This window comes from Emys orbicularis, chromosome 4 (assembly GCF_028017835.1).
Source record: "Emys orbicularis isolate rEmyOrb1 chromosome 4, rEmyOrb1.hap1, whole genome shotgun sequence".
NCBI classification, from domain to species: Eukaryota; Metazoa; Chordata; order Testudines; family Emydidae; genus Emys; species Emys orbicularis.
The window spans coordinates 57,952,108-57,969,837 of record NC_088686.1 but is presented as its reverse complement, the minus strand read 5'-3'; the positions used below and the strand labels follow the sequence as shown (position 1 = coordinate 57,969,837).

Sequence of the window (17,730 nt, the reverse complement as noted above, 5' to 3'; positions counted from 1 at the left end):
CATTGGTTTGAATGCCATAATCTCACAACAGTTACAGCAGAGAACCTATAGACTTCATGAGAACACTCAACGGACAAAACACTAAAAGGTTACAGAAATAAAGCTATTATACTTTATAAAAAAATACAAACAGAATATTACTTCTGTGTAGTGCAAGTCAGAACCATTTTATATCAGGAGCATATACACAGTCTCAAAGTAACAAGGTTTAGACCCTAGAAGCAGAATATTAGCAGAGATTAATAAATTCTGAAGTACAGTAACAAAGTGATGTGGTTTTCCTTTCTATCATTATAAAAAGCAACATTCATTTTGTGTGTCTTTGTTAATTGCAATTCTCAAAACTTTGCTTAAATTGGCAAAGGTGTTCAAAGCAATTTTTGACCTGGGTAAGCAAGTCTAGACTGAAATACAAGTTACAAATTCACACTTTCAAACAGTTAAATTTATTTTACACAAGATTAACACTCAAGATACCTTGTACCACTACACAAAATTTTTTTTCAGTAAGTATAAGAAGACATTTTATTTGGTGTACACCTCCTTTTTGATAATATGCCTTGGAACTGGAAGCTTACTTATAAAGAGGTATACCTATCTCCTAGAACTGGAAGGGACCCTGAAAGGTTATTGAGTCCAGCCCCCTGCCTTCACTAGCAGGACCAAGTACTGATTTTGCCCCAGATCCCTAAGTGGCTCCCTCAGGGATTGAACTCACAACCCTGGATTTAGCCACCCAATGGTCAAACCACTGAGCTATCCCTCCCCCCTGATTTTGCTTTGAACACCTTTGCCAATTTAAGCAAAGTTTTGAAAATGGTAATTAACAAAGACACACAATTAGCTTCTATCAGGAAGCTAATTAAGCAAGTTACACAATCTAATTGGCTTCCAGTTGTGCTTCTAACAAATTATATCATTATATGTAAGTAGATACTGTCCCATAATATATCACAAAGGGCTCAACCCTGCAAACACATATGCATGTAATTTTACTTGTATGGAGTAGTCCCACTGAAATCAATAGGATAAATGAAGCCCTCTATCTATTTTCAAAAATCACTAAAATGTGGGAAAGAAAGAAAGAAAAGCAGAGAGGTTTTACTTTTTTGGGAAACTGTGTAGGCACATGTAAGAGAATAAATGGTGACCCACTATGCTATTACAGCAATCTACCTACAATCATGGGGTATAATTATATGCAACAGAAAAATACTTAGGTTTGCAGGAGTGAGGTCACCTTGGTCAAATGTGGCTATAACCAATGCCAGGACACCTTCTGCTGTGTTGCACCAGTAACTGCCGCAATTGGCAGGGCATATTTCATAGGATCATGCAACTGCAGTCTTGTTTAAAATGTGCATTAGACCTTGCTACAACCAGTTAATAATTTCTAAGGACTAGAGAGTCAGACACACTTATTCATGCTGAGCACCGTAGTTCTTGAGTAGACCAACTGATTTCAAGATGCTCCCAATTCATGGGGACTTCTTTGGGTGGGGTGTACAAAATGCATTGTCTATAATGCATTTTACACAACCCCATGTAAGAAAGGCTTATGGTTTGAAGACTGAAGCCACCTATGGGAGTCTCCCAGAGAGGATATGGGAAGGAGAAATCCTGTGCCTGTCTCTGTCCTTCTGTTTAGAGGACTAAGGTCTTCTGCAGGTTGAGATTATAAGGAGGAAGATGACAGGGCGCTAAATCCTCTTCTTGGGGCACATGAAATGGGAGGACCCCTTTTGGAATCCATACTTTGTTTCAACCTCCTTCAACTCTGCAGAAAATGCAAAAAAGTTGCTCTAGAAGAAAGTCCAGATAGAAGGAAAGTGTTTCCATTTGCTTCTCACATAGATTGTGTTGGAGGAGGAGAGAGATGTTTTTGTGGAGGAGCGGAGGGAAACAGCAACTTCTGAAGCAAGCCTCCTTCTCTGGGCTCACGAGAAGGAGATCTAAGGTTTGAAAATTTTCTAGATAGAACAGAAAAATTAAACCCTTGAGAGAAAGCACCCCCTCATGACTCCGCATTTTGGGCATAGCCTTCTCTTGTCCTGTGGAGACAAACATTCCCCTTATGGTGCCACTCTGTTTTGCTTCCCCTTTAGAGCAGCCCTCCAGACAGGGTTAAGAAAGGGCTGACTCCTTGCCTGCAGATTTGTATTTGTGAGAAAAGTCCCACCAGGGGGGTAAGGTCACAAAGGAAGATTCTACTGTTCCACCCAAGAAAAAAATATAGCCTAAGAGTTTAGGCAGACTGTGGAGGGGCTTAAAGCAAGGCACAAAGACTGTGCCCAAAGTGGGAGGTTTAAGCCATTTGGTCCCCTATCATATGCTACTGACGCCTACTCTAGGTGCTCAGAGTAGTGCTCCCTCTACGGTCATTTTGGAAGTCAGAAATCTACTCTGTGTTTGGTGGTGAAGCCATGAACATCAGTTCAGGCATCTTAGGCCTGGTCCACACTACCCCCCCACTTCGGACTAAGGTACGCAAATTCAGCTACGTTTATAACGTAACTGAATTCGAAGTACCTTAGTCCGAACTTACCGCGGGTCCAGACGCTGCAGGCAGGCTCCCCCGTCGATGCCGCGTACTCCTCTCGCCGAGCTGGAGTACCGGCGTCGACGGCGAGCACTTCCGGGATCGATCCGGGATCGATTTATCGTGTCTAGACAAGACGCGATAAATCGATCCTAGAACATCGATTGCCTGCCGTCCGACCTGGAGGTAAGTGTAGACGTACCCTTAGAGCAAGACTTGCTCTGGTTCTGCATAGGCAAATTAGCCACAACCACTCAAGGGGCAGAAGGGCTTGCTGAAGGCAACATCTTGTCTGAGACAATGTATGCTTTATTTTGCAATGGGGAGGGGACTGAGACAAACCCCAGGAGGAAACCTGGAGAGGGGACCCAGTTCCTGACCACACAAGACACAAACCTCCGAGTCCATCCAGATCCTGAGGGGTGAAGACAAGTTACCACAGACTTGTGACTTGCTCTTAAGAGTTTACCTGCCACGTGACAGTGAGCAGAGTATACTAGGGACTGAATTTATGGAGACAGAATAGGGGGACTCCTCTAGAAGCACAGCTACCATTAGTTTAGAAATTCATTTTGTTGCTTTAGCTGATTTGGCTCTGCAGCTGGTGCACCAAATCTGCCTTCTGACAGCTGCAGAAGCAGAATAAAAATTGGCTGGGCCTTCAGGGGTTGGGCTACTTCCCTTCCTATCAGTCAGGATAGATAAATATCCATGATTTCTATGTATATGGTTCTAGTTCTTCACTTTCTTCCCATTTTATTCTCTTAAATTGGGAATTTTTTTTTTTTTTACTGGATTATTTAGTTTCTTAATTGGTACCAGATTTTTAGAATTTAGATAGTTTTTTTACCTTCACATTTAAAGAGCCCATGTGTTTCCGGAGCCGTCGGTACTGAGGTGGCCGCACTGGGGAACCCCTCCAGCTGACCAATGACTCACAGCCCTTTTTATGAGCCTTTACAGGGAGAGTCTGCTCTATCCCCTTTTAAGTTAAAGACTCTGGGGATGATCCAGGGTCAGCACCAGAGTCTCCTGGAGACTTAAGTACCTTCTCCATAAGGAGGAGTTTTAACTTCAGCTCCCAGTTCCTGAGAGATGGCTGTTTTAGCTGTGGCAGGTGAAGCACTTCTGTGAGGCTCTTCCAGGCACCAGACACAGTGTGAGTGTCTGGCCATTACAGGAATCGACTCCTTGCAGGAGAGCTGCCTCTGGAGCAGGGAGAGCCAGGCGTGCCCCTGGGCAGGGGACTATCATCCTCTAGCAGTGGGGAATGCAGAAAAAGGTCTACTTTACTCTTCTTCTTTCCCTCCTTTTTTTTCTTCTTTAAACCACAAAAACCTTAAGAGTCCACTAAACGCCTGGGGGTAGGGGGTGGGGATGCTCTCAGACAGTGAAGGAAACTAAAGTTCTTTTTCTTTCTCTCTTTCTTCTTAATTTTTCCTTTAATCCCAAAGGAGTATATAAAAAAAGGAAACACTATTAAGGAAAACAAAAGAAACAAAAACTACTTACTTATGTTAATGGCTCAGATAAGGAAGGGATGACTGCTCGCTCTGTTGGAGGCCAAAGGCGGTTGAGTGCTAGATAGCTTCGAGGCAGACCAGAAGGAAGGGAGAGCACATGCCCGGGCTCAACGCAGGGCTGCCCAGAGGATTCAGGGGGCCCGGGGCAAAGCAATTTTGGGGGCCCCTTCCATAAAAAAAAGTTGCAATACTATAGAATACTATATTCTCGTGGGGGCCCCTGTGGGGCCCTGGGACTGGGGCAAATTGCCCCACTTGCCCCCCCCCCCCCTCTGGGCGGCCCTGGCTCAACGGGACACTGCTAGTAAAAACCTCCGATTAGAGGCGCAGGGGCGCACATACAACTAGCGTGGAGCACCCATAGGGACACTACTCAAAGAAGAAACAGTTCTATGTATTTTAGCATGCAAACTTACGGTTTAGCTGCTTTTGAATTTAGTTAGCATTCTGGCACAAGTATGCCTGTTAATATCTTTCCAACTTCTAGTCAGAAGAGACTGAAAAACAGGATGGAGTCTCCTAAAGTGCAGGATTTATATACTGAGGTATAGTGCGAATCCTTTATACAAATGCATCAAAAATTGTTTTTTCCCCAGAAAATGTGTAACCTATTCCATCTGTCACTTCTGATGGGTGAACCAAATTAAGCCAGCCTCCTCTTTTCATTTTTATACTGGGTTCCACTACAAGGAAGAACTGGAGAAATGTGCAAGCCATAACAAAAAAGCACCATAATTAAACAAAAAGCCAAATTAGTTATTACGCATTCTCATTTAACAAGTAAGATTTACAGAATTCTAAAACCTTGAAGCTTTATGCTAATATATGTTTAATGACATTAATATCGGGATAGCCTGTGCAAAGATAGACATGTGTCTAACAGAGAAGCAGTCCTGACCATGTTAAATGGAGCGTAATTGTTCCAAATAGACTGGCTGGAGCCAGATCTAGGAAGGTGATTATACAGGGAGTCCTCAGACTTATGATGCCAGACTTACAGGGGACACCACTTACCACGCATTTCAATTCACTGCCGTTTCACCCCTACGACGCTTGTTTCACCCTCACAACGCTTGATTTACATACAGTTCGCTTGAAATCACTTCCTGGTTGCATTATACTGGTATAGAGCTGGAAGGGGTCGCTTCTGATTGGCTTCGAGGCAGCAGGGTAGCTTGTTGCCGGGTAGGGTTGCTGCTTGTTTTTGATTGGCTCCCAGCCCCAGGCTCAGCCAATCAGAAAGCTTGAACAGTGATTGGCTGAGGCTCAGCATGTGTTCTGTTCTCCCTGGTTTTCTGCGCCTGTGTTGTGGGCATTGTGAGCAGCATATGTGAGTTTATATGTTTATTTGAATGCTGTTTACAAAATACAGTGTTCAGTAAATACACTGATGTTGCAACATTAGTCATCTATAATTCATTCAGTACAAAAATCTGGGTTATTGTGGTGAAAATAGTGTATCAAGCCTTGGTTCAGGAACCAATCCCCTCTCATACCATTGATTCCTATGGGAAAAGCGGTTTTGACTTACAACGCAATTCTGAGGAACGAATTGTGTCGTAAGTCCGAGGACTCCCTGTAATAAAGGAGGAAGTGTGTAATTATGTCAAGGGTATTTTGTGAGACAACTTTACATTCCAACAGAGATCTACACAAGCTGGGTAAAGTTGTCCAATAGCGAGCCTCCTTTTCCTCTCCTAAATTAAATCAATATCCTTGTTACCACCTCTTTGACTTCCTTCCTAAACTACTATCATGGCGTTTGTCAATAATATGCAACATTTTAAACATTTTATTTAGAGAGACTGCACTAAGTTTCTTAAATTTACCCATCACATGCAATTCTGAAGGCTCTACATAGGATCCAGCTAAAGTTTGTTCATCACTAATCTTTAACTTCTAGAGTAACTAAAGGATCTTCAAAGTTAAGAATTCAGTGTCAGAATAATCAATAATTGCTTGCTAAATGCTCTCAATTTAGTGAGGTTATTTTAAGAGAAGCTTTTATGTATACAATTTAATTGGTCAATCCACACTCACAAATAATTCTAATAAACCCTAACAATGTAAATGTTAACAAAATAATAATAATAATAATAATAATAATCCAGGCCGTGCCTGGTAAAAAATACTTGCAATTCAGACTGAGCAGATATTTATGCTGTTAAGAAATGAGTTTCTTTTCAAGTTAATAGCAAGACTTCCTACAGACAAGGCAAACACTCTCTAGCCTGCTTTAAATCGGAAGATAAAGTCTTTGCAGACTTATAGCCTTAATAACCAAAACATTACAGGACATACTATGCAAAGCTAAAATAGTCTTTCCCAGAAATCATAGAGACAGACTAAATATTATATATATAAAATATAATATTTGCTGTATCCAAAGATTATTTAAAAACAAATCAAAATTTAATTAAGAGGCCCACTTTAAAATTAAAGACTAAATATCATATTGAAGAGATTCAGGTTTGAAGACCTCAACTGCAAGAACACAAAGTGAAACTTTCTTGGAGACACTAATATCATTCAGTGACCATATAAAGTAAATTTTGAACTGTATAAACAATGCTTCTGGAAATTTAAAATTAATTTGCTTTGTGATAAGAACTGCCATCTTGTGTCCTATGCAGCCATTATCATAATTATAGTTACATGTAACTATTTCTCAAAATCAGAAGTTGATAAGGATATTCTAATCTATATTTAAAAAAAAAAAGATTTTGTGAAGGATCCTACAATCCCAATGTCACTTGTTCCACTTTCTAGCTGTCACCTTCAGCCCCCAACTAAAACCTCTCCAGCGCATCATCAGAGATCTACAACCTATCCTGAAAGATGATCCTTTACTCTCACAGATCTTGGGAGACAGACCTGTCCTCGCTTACAGACAACCCCCCAACCTAAAGCAAATACTCACCAGCAACCACACATCACTGAACTAAAACACTGACCCAGGAACCTATCCTTGTAACAAAGCCCGATGCCAACTCTGTCCACATATCTATTCAAGTGACACCATCATAGGGCCTAATCACATCAGCCATACCATCGGTGGCTCGTTCACCTGCACATCTACCAATGTGATATATGCCATCATGTGCCAGCAGTGCCCCTCTGCCATGTACATTGGCCAAACCGGACAGTCTCTACGCAAAAGAATTAATGGACACAAATCTGACATCAGGAATCATAATACTCAAAAACCAGTGGGAGAACACTTTAACCTGTCTGGCCATTCTTTGACAGACCTGCGGGTGGCTATCTTAAAACAGAAAAACTTCAAAAACAGACTCCAAAGAGAGACTGCTGAGCTGGAATTGATATGCAAACTAGACACAATCAACTCAGGGCTAAATAGGGATTGGGAATGGCTGAGCCATTACAAACATTGAATCTATCTCCCCTTGTAAGTATTTTCACACTTGCTTCTTATCAAACTGTCTGTACTGAGCCATCTTGATTATCACTTCAAAAGTTTTTTTTCTCTTACTTAATTGGCCTCTCAGAGTTGGTAAGACAACTCCCACCTGTTCATGCTCTCTGTATGTGTGTGTATATATATATCTCCTCAATATATGGTTCACTCTATATGCATCCGAAGAAGTGGGTTGTAGCCCACGAAAGCTTATGCTCTAATAAATTTGTTAGTCTCTAAGGTGCCACAAGTACTCCTGTTATTTTTGCGGATACAGACTAACACGGCTGCTACTCTGAAAAGTGGTCTCTACAGGCTCTATTGTGGAGGAAGATGGAGACTTTCTCCATTCCTTTGACTTTAACTGTTGTGGTATCCAACTTTCTTGGCTTAAGGACACAGTTCTGTTTCCTTCCAGAGCACTAGCAAACAACTTGATAGGGATAACACAAATCTCAACTCTGTTCAGATTTAAAAAACAAACAAATAAACAAAAAAACCACACACGTGTCCATTTGCAGAAAAGAGAAGAGAATGGGCCAAGACTTACATGTTTGAACACAGAATCTACAATAAGATCCTTCAAACTAGCAACTACACAAATTTTACCAGTGTAGGAAGGATGTTAATCTAACAGCTCTTAGCATCATCCGTTTGTTCCTTGACTCTAAGGGTATGTCTACACTGCAAGTAAGCCTGTGCTTGAGCCCAGGCTGAAGCCTACCCCCCGCATCTACACTGTAATTACACTAACCCAGGACCCTGTAGGGTTGGAGGGTCCAAGCTCAACTTACGCCACTACCCAGAGTCTGAGCCATGTTGCTTTGCAGTATTGAGGCAGCTCCGCCTGACTTGGATCCTGGGAGTCAGCTGGAAGTATCCCACAATTCTATGGGGATACTTCCTTAGTCCTTTCTATCCCAACAATCTAAAATCCAACCTATTGAAAACAGAAGCCCCCACCACTACCACCGCCCCTTTGCAAAAAGCAGCAGCTCAAGTCAGCATTAACTCATTCTCTTCTGATCACTGATCTGCAAGAACACTATCAAAGAGCCTTGTGGGTTTGCAAAGGAGAGCGAACTGATCAAGACTTTTGCTAAACAAGCTGCTTCCTGGTAATGTGTAGGGCAGTCAAATTTCCCAGTCCCAGGGCTAGAGTGGTCACATTTCCAGGGGCACTAGGGACTCTGGGATATGATTACTTTGACTTGGGTCTGTGCATTGCAACATGGACACCAGAGCACTAGGTTCAAGCACGCATTAGAAAAAAGTCTTAACATAGGGTTAAAATACAACTGAGATGCTCAAGCCCAGAGTCACCTAACAAGGGTCAGCTGACTTAAGCCCCACTAACCCTGGGCTTACATTGCAGTGTAGACATACCTTAAAAGGCTGTCTTACAGCTTGCTATAGTCCCTCTGATGAAATATCATTGTCTGAGGATCTCCCCACCTACCCTAGCTACTAGCTGGATATGGGGTCATTTCTTTTATCCTAACAGTTATCCTAAATCACCTGAGGTATCAGATCTTTCCTGTTGAGTCACTACATTAGCTTTTGATTACAGCAGCTTTCCTTTGAAGTCAGAGACAATACAAATGTACAGCTTCCTTTTACTCTCTTACCAAACATCTACCCCCATAATTAGCTACACAGTAACTCCTTTTCCAAGCTGTATTGGTATCTGTATTTTACAGGAGTTTCTCACATTGTTTGCTCAGACTGCACTGGAAACAAACTTCTTGCCTGCATTCTAGTTATCTTCCTCACTCTACTGGTATTCATTTAAAGAGGCACCTTCCCTAGAACTTAAGTAACATCTAAGTACAGGTGTAGTCAGGTGTACGTCAGTGGTACAGAAAAAAAATAGTATTAAAATTGGGGATGGGGGCACGCACACACACACACACACACACACACACACACACACACACACACACACACACACACACACACACACACCCACCAGAAGTTGATTGTTCTGAACGTGTATGAGATTCCAGAAAACTAGATAATGGGTCTGCCCTCCAGGACCAGAGCGTGCTCATGCCAAATGCAAAACCTCACTATCTTCTCAGTGAACTAGATACCAAATAGATCACATGAGGCAGGAACCAAAAAATTTGGTCCAAAACCCCCCAAACAACAACAAAAAAACCCAACTAATTTAATTTCCAACCCCCCCACCTCACATCAGCTTAGTAAGTCTGCCCATTTGCTACTTTTGCAATGGGCTTAACAAGTTCTAAAGGTAGTTTGACGTTTGAGTAAATAATACATTTGCACTTCATTTTCAGTTTGGATACAGAGTAATTAACCACTGAAACAGATTTCCAAGGGATGTGGTGAATTCTCTGTAATTTGGTGTACTGAATTCAGTATTAGATGGCTTTCTAAAACACATGCTTTGGTCCAACCACATGATGTTGGGTACGTTACAGGAAATGACCTGTGTTATGTAGGAAGTTCAATTATATGATCATAATGATACCATCTGGTCTAAAAATCTGTGATCATACAACATGAAACTCCAGAAAACAACAAAACCCAAAGCAGTACTGGGTGAATATTTTCTTTTTAGATCCCTCCCCCCTAAATTCCCAAACAGGAACTAAAAGACCTCTTTGTGCTCTAGAACCAGAATAATGAGAAAGAAGGTCAGAGAGGATGTGTCTTGGGATTCCATGAGGAATTGCCCCAGCTTAGAAAGCATAGCTGCTGGACATAGTACCAGCAAAGGAAGAGAAAAGTTTCAGACCTCCTATGTGAGGAACAAGTTTTGAGATGTCAGGACTTTGGAGGAGAAGCTGTCTCAAATGGTAGCCTCTCTGGCTCATGAAACTGGGAGCAGGGAATAGAAAGGACTGTTGAAGCAGAGACTATGAAGGCTATGGCTGCTTGCAAAGCAGGAGAAAAGGATTCAAAGATCATTTTAGCAAGCTCTTCATTATCTGGTCTGCAAACAACTCTTCGGGGATGCTCCCTGCTCCAGTCACTTCAATGGAAATTTTTTGTGTTGAGAGAAGTACTGATTGAGATAAGGAAAAGAAGAGTCATTCCTGCAGTCTGAAGATAATTTAACTGACTTGTCCACATGAATATATTATGGCTGGATTAACTTTGAAAATGGATTTTCCCTTCTGAGTGGATCATTGATTTCACAATCTTTATCAGAGAATCTAAGATTTGGAAGAACTGCTCAGATCTTCCTACACATTCTTAAGAGCTTCTTTAGATGAGAGAGGCAATGGGTTGAAGGCTCTTTATTTGTTACTAGTGAGTGAATAAGATTCACCAAGTTTGTCAACTTCAATACTCGTACCTTTTCCTTTATGCTGAACTAGTCCAAGGATGATGGGGAAAGTTTGCCCTCTTCCACTGATGACTTGGGTGATCTATCAGCTCTTCCGAAGTCAAAGCTCACCAAGAAACTCCTTTTAATGGCTTTTCCCTTTCTGGTCACACATCACCCCCTTTTATCCAATCAAAAGACTGTGTTGCAGAGAGTGATCTGGCTGACAGCCTAAGCATGTCAGAGGTTGCATTGTGCAGGGGGAAAAAGAGACAGTGCTACTGTGATGGAATTTAGCACCTTATTAGAATCTTAGGGTTTATGGAGGTCTGGTGAGAGGCTGGTTAGGGCTAGGAAAAAGGGTTTGTGAGAAAAATCTAAACAACGTGGGATCACTAATACCCTCAGTTTCTGAGCCTGCCAAGTGCTGGACAGTGGGAGGAGGAAGAGGGTCCAAGGCTTTCAACAGGGTTTGGGAACCAACCACCACTTGCCATGGAGACGGTGACAGCATCATAGGACCTCCTTCCTAACTGCTGAGATAAAGGCAGAAAATTCATCAGTACTGATGGAGGAGCAGGTACTCACATGTGAGAATTAGCAACACAGATCTAAAAAGCAATTCTATCTTTTATCCTAAAAGGAAACTGCACACTTCATACATGTAAGAGATGAAACTCTTTTAAAGAGTTCATAGCCCTGCAGTTCGGATTGCAGGGGTGTGAAATGCAATGTTCGCTAGCATACTGCGCTGTAACCCCCCTGTGTGGTTTTCAAGCAATAACTACAGAAACTGCCTTACTCTAGGTGGAAAATTTGACCCAGAATAAAATGTTTATAGTTCAAGATGGAATTCCTTCTGGACTTTTTTTTTTTTTTAAACAAACTTCAAGAATGTTGCATGCTTGTACTTTTCTGCTTTTCTGCACTTTGCTGACTTCACTGATTTTGCCAATGCACAAACAGAAAAGAGAGGTTAGTTTGAAGCTCTCTTAGAAAGAGAGAGGGGAGAAAAACTAATTGTTTGCCAAAAAGTGTATTTTTGAACTTCTGAAAGGGCAACACTTAATTTTAGAGATACAGGAAGAAAATTTAAAGAGTCAAAAAATAAAATACGGTACTTGCTCTTATAGGCATATGAATATTTAGACAGTGTAAAATCAAGCAACAAAGAGTGGAAACAATTATGGCTAAGAAGTTTAATTATTCTGTAGACCGGGGTCGCCTACGCGGTGCCCGCGGGGGCCATGGCGCCCGTCGGGGCATCCATGTGCGCCCACCTACTGGCCGCTGGAAAAGCAGCTGCTGAAATGCCGCCGAGAAGCGGCAACATCAAGAAGCACTTCCGCCGAAATTCGGCGGCATTTCGGCGGTGACGCCTCTTGATGACGCTGCTTCACAGTGGCATTTCGGTGGCGACGCCTCTTGACCGTTGCCGTTTCACAGCGGCATTTCGGCAGCTGCTTGTCCGGCGGCCACGGTCCTTGGCGGGTAGTCGTCCGGTGCCCACCCCACGGAAAAGGTTGGGGACCACTGCTGTAGACCAACAACATGTAGGTGTTACTTTTAGGTTCTATCAAGTTATACATATGTTGTATTCATAATGTAATTTGTTACCGTTTTATCCCTGAGTCGTTCTCCGTGGATAAGAAAATCAGCACAGCTGTTCTCTTCTTGATGAATGACTTTGAAGACCGTAACACAGCTTAGTCCACCCCCTCCAAGTGGTAACCATCCACCACTTGAGTCATCCCGGGTCATCACCACAGCTCGCACTCTTGCATAACTATTACTGAAAGAGATGCAACATGAACAAATTAGTTTTTCCATAAACACAAAATGGCTGAGCACCCAATCTTATTTGAAATACCACGACCACATTCATAAAAATAAATGTCTGTTAAGTGCTTTCTGTTTTCCCAACAGTCAACTGAAAAGAGAGCAGACGCTACAACCTGGAAATCTGGAAATCTGCCCAATATTAAACTAACTTTTAACATGCTTTTATTTTAAATCTAACTTTAAAAAATTGTTTTGTAAGCCTCTCCTTTTCCTTGGGCGCTTTTGATATAATTTCTTGTTGTGGTAAATATCTGGTGATCAGAGACACTAGGAAAGAAATCTTACCAACCAACATTAGCCTTCAGTAAAGATACAAATGGATTTAGAAACCATATATTTAATGGTCTAACTATATCTAGGAAGCATCAGCTTCTGACTGAAGACTAATTATGAAGTGAGCCAGGTTTCCACTATCAGTTGTACAGAAAAGTAAACAAATGAGAAGGGCTTGATCCTGCTCCCACTGAAATCAGATTAGGAGCAGGCCCTAAGCTAAGAAACCTGTTTTTTCCCCGTTTGCTTTACAACTATATGTTTTCACCAGTTCCATAAGTTATGTTCTATAACCAATAAATAAATAAATAAATAATAAAAGAAGCGTATATACTACAGGGTCCTATGAATAAAGAAAATCTTAACTGACAATAGATATTTCTGCTGATTGAACTATGTAATTTTTACGAACACCTAAAATTACTTCTTGTACCGAAGTGGCATTTTTAAGAGAGCACTAGACTTATTTTAGGACCATTTGCTCCCAACATCATCTTTTCTGTTTGATACATGATGGAATTTACTTGCATTTTACATAGCTCTTTTGAAATACTGTAAAGCAGAGAAATCTAAAAATTGGTTTATTTAAAAAAGTGTGCTATATTATTTCTTCAAAAGTTTCTGCCAACTCGTTTTGTTTTTTTTGTTTTTTAAAAATGGAAATGCTAGTTTGTGACCTCCAATTTGCAACTTGTTGTGTTTAAAGAAATTAAAGAGAGCACATGGTTTACCCAGGAACTTGTGTGATCGTGCCCTCTGCACAATCATTTATGCACTTTAGAAAAAGCAATCCACTATTTTACAAGAAATGAGGACCATATGTTTGGCTTACACTGGGTTTCAGAAATCAAGTTTGCATAGTTACGCCACCTGAGTGATGTTATATGAACTATAAGAATTGAACTAGAAATTTACAAAAAGATATCTGTACAAGAGTACTATTTATAATCAAATGCATCTTTTTGGGATGTGGGAGAATGTTTTATTTCACAAATGGTTAAATTTTAACACATTAGGAATTTCTGATATTCCATGCTGATCTTTTCAAAACCTTTTAACACACCAGAAGTCATTGTTGGGCTTTCTTGGTTTAACTTGTAATTCAAATAAATAAAATAAGCATTATGATGTAAACATCTAATGATCAAATACATAAAGTTGTGCAAATGGGGCTGTACAAACTGAAAAATGAAACAAAAGTACACAAGAACATTTTAGCCTAGGGGTGACAAATGAAATACAAGTTGTTCACTGAACCTGTGTCTTTCGTCGCTAAAAACTGTAGCTAAAGTAAACGTTTGCTGTGGTCTGTGTAATGACACCAATGGGAGCCATTTTAGTACCATTATCAATTAGCAGCCTCTCCTTTACCAGGGACATCCCAAAAAGCATCAAGGAAGCACTGCCATGCACTCACTCATTCTTATATTCCCAGAAGCAGCCAGATAACCAAGTATGAGTCTCAAACTTAATTTTTCACAGTGCAGTAATACTGCAAGTCTAATAATTGGTCTCAGATCTAGATTAAGAGAATTTCAGTTGTAAAGACAAGATCTTAAAGTGTCTGCTTATACATTTAAAATCCATTTGCTTCAGACTTTTCTTGGTCACTGCTCCCTTGACAGCATATAAGCTGCTCCTTCTGAAGGAAATCAAGGATATTAGGGCTTCCCTGTGAATAAGGGAAAAAACAGTGTGCAATGCCACAATCTTGTCTGATAAAATATTACATTTCTGCTCTCTTCCACCAGGCCAACTTCAAATTTAATGTAAGGAAACTGAAGTTCACAAACCAGCAGAATACAGTACCTAGAGAGGTTTCAGAACTAAAGTTCAGTACTTCCCTTTGTATGTTAACAGAAGTATTGCTACTTCCACTGGCTTCTGTACTTTTACTATATCCCCAAATACAATTTACAGAGATACAGAACTTCCTTTTGTCCAAGAGCTCTCCAAGTTACAGTAACACCATCTTCACATTTAACCTTATGCTTAATTGTACCATCTAATCAAGTATATTGAACTATGACAACATTCAAACCGTAGACATTTTGATCAACTACTGTGAAATCCATTTATACAACTGATAAAGGCCAATTAGTGCAAGATTCCAAAATAAAAAGTCCCAACACAAATAAAGATGGTACAGTACATTAACAACCCCTTCATACTAAAATGATGAAAACTTCTCATCCAAACATCAAAGGATGAAACTAGGGCTGTCAAATGATTAAAAAAAATTGTGATAAAAAAAAAAAATCGCACTGTTAAACAATAATAGAACACCAATTTAAATTCATTATAAATATTTTTGGATATTTTTCTACATTTTCAAATATATTTATTTCAATTACAACATAGACTACAAAGTGTATAGTATTCACTTTATTTTTATTACAAATATCTGCACTGTAATAAAGATAAACAAAAGAAATAGTATTTTTTTTTCAGTTTACCTCATACAAGTACTGTAGTGCAATCTCTTTATTGTGAAAGTGCATTATGTGGGGAAAGGGGGGGGGGCGGAAATTAGAGGTAGGACCCCATAAATGGAAACAAACTTGTCTGTCTTAGCGATTGGCTGAACAAGAAGTAGGACTGAGTGGACTTGTAGGCACTAAAGTTTTACGTGTTTTATTTTTGAGTACAGTTAAGTAACAAAAACAAATCTATATTTTTAAGTTGCACTGCAACAACCAAAAGGTTAATTTTTCAGTATCTTTTGCGAATACAGCAGAGATCGCTCTAACTTTTATGCCATTGGAGCTATTAGTCCCTAAAATCTCTCTAACACTTCACATGTTGATGTGCCCTAGAACTCAATCTACACTTGGGAATTTTAGGAACAAATTCCTACTGGGTGCTACCACTGGCTTCTGTAGACAAGATTCCAAGATCTTTCAGAATTACCACCACTGAGTCAATTAAACCTGTGACATGACATTTTTAAACAACTGTCAAAGGTTTAATTGGCATAGTGGCAAACAGAACTGGAAGTCTCTACTTAGTCTCACAAGAACTATCACAAAAACAGCTGAAAAGGGGTAGCAGCCTTACAAAGTCTTTTCTAAAACTCCCTAGTGTGACCCTAAAGTCAAAGATCAGTTTACATCAATTATGAACATACAAATTACACCTACAAGGACTGGATGCCCTAGGTAAGAAGAGAAGAATGCAGTTATCTGAGAGAACACCGAGCTACAGTTTGTGAATGAAATAGAAAAGGTTATCCGACAGTACAACTATACTCCCCTTGGCACTAGATTAAAAGCTACTAGTTTCCACAGAGTATCGGATCTGTAATCTATCTGCTGTACACCCATTAAACTGAAAACAAAATTTGTTTTAATAAGGCACATCAGAAATTTATAAAATGTCTTGAGTTCTAACTGGATAAAAGGTCTATGAGGTCTGATGGCAAAGCAGCATCCTTCATTAGCAGTATAAGATACTTCTGAAATTACATTTGAAACAAAAGATAGCAGGGAATAACTAGCATGTCAAACGTAACTATTAATGGGCAACAACAATGCAGATATAAACCCTGAAACCCCAGCCTGATCAAACCTTATAAAAAAATGGTTCCCTACCTTTCGTAACTTGTTCTTCGAGATGTGTTGCTCATGTCCATTCCAAGTAGGTGTGCGCGCCACATGCATGATCATGGGAAGGTTTTTCCCTAGCGGTACCCATCGGGTCAGCTGTCGAGCCCCCTGGAGTGGCACCTTCATGGCTGGGTACATATGTCCCTGCCAACCCACCACCTCTTCAGTTCCTTCTTGCCAGATACTCCGACATAGGGGAGGCAGATGGGTCTTAGAACAGAGATGAGCAACACATGTCAAAACAACAGTTACGAAAGGTAGGGAACCATTTTTTTCCGAGTGATTGCTCATGTCAATTCCAAGTAGGTGACTCCCAAGCAATCCCCCGGAGGAGGGGTCGGAGTTCACCGAGTTGCAGAGTGTAGCACAGCTCTACCAAATGCAGCATCGTCTCTAGCCTGCTGCATGATGGCGTAGTGCGACGTAAAGGTATGAAGAGACAACCATGTCGCCTCCCTAAAGACATCCTGAATGGGGACCTGCGCCAGAAATGCTGCAGATGAAGCTTGCATTCTCATGGAGTGCGCCATCAATGTTGGGGCTGGTATCTTTGCCAGGTCGTAGCACGTGTTGATACAGGCCGTAATCCAAAAAGAGATTCGTTGGGATGAGACCGGCAGTCCTTTCATTCTCTCAGCAATGGCAATGAAGAGTTGTGTCGACTTCTTGAATGGCTTTGTCCACTCAATATAAAAAGCCAGCGCCCGTCTAACGTTTAGGAAATGAAGCCTGCATTCTTGGTCATTAGTATGTGGCTTCGGGAAGAATGCTGGTAAAAAGATGTCCTCATTTGCGTGAAATGGTGAAACAACCTTAGGGACAAAGGCCGGGTGTGGCCGCAATTGTACCTTGTCCTTATAAAACACTGTATAAGGAGGCTCAGACATTAAAGTTTTGAGCTCAGACATTCTTCTGGCTGACGTTATAGCCACAAAAACCACCATTTTACAAGAGAGATAAAGCAGAGAACATGTTGCTAGAGGTTCGAAAGGAGGCCTCATGAGCCTTAAGAGGACCAGGTTAAGGTCCCAGGGGGCACCAGTTGCCACACCTAGTGGTACAGTCTGTCTAGCCCCTTAAGGAAGCATCCAAACATAGCAAATACCAACTGCCCCGCTGCGTGTGGGTGGAAAGCGGAAATAGCTGCCAGGTGCACCTGGATTGATGAGACTGCCAGCCCATGCTGCTTTAAGTAGAGTAAGTAGTCCAGTATAAAAGGGATTGAGGACTGTAGT

General features: G+C 40.9%; 1 protein-coding gene across 1 annotated transcript in view; it reads right to left on the bottom strand.

Annotated features, from left to right (window-relative positions):
* SPRED1 (sprouty related EVH1 domain containing 1) overlaps positions 1 to 17,439 on the bottom strand; it is a 54,244-nt gene extending 36,805 nt beyond the window's left edge. The window contains exons 1-2 of the mRNA XM_065403294.1: positions 16,844 to 17,439; positions 12,393 to 12,567 (exon numbers count right to left, since the gene is read on the bottom strand). Of these exons, the coding sequence (XP_065259366.1) occupies positions 12,393 to 12,567; positions 16,844 to 17,439 (771 nt within the window). The remainder of the gene's footprint in view (positions 1 to 12,392; positions 12,568 to 16,843) is intronic.
* Positions 17,440 to 17,730: the final 291 nt, after the last annotated feature.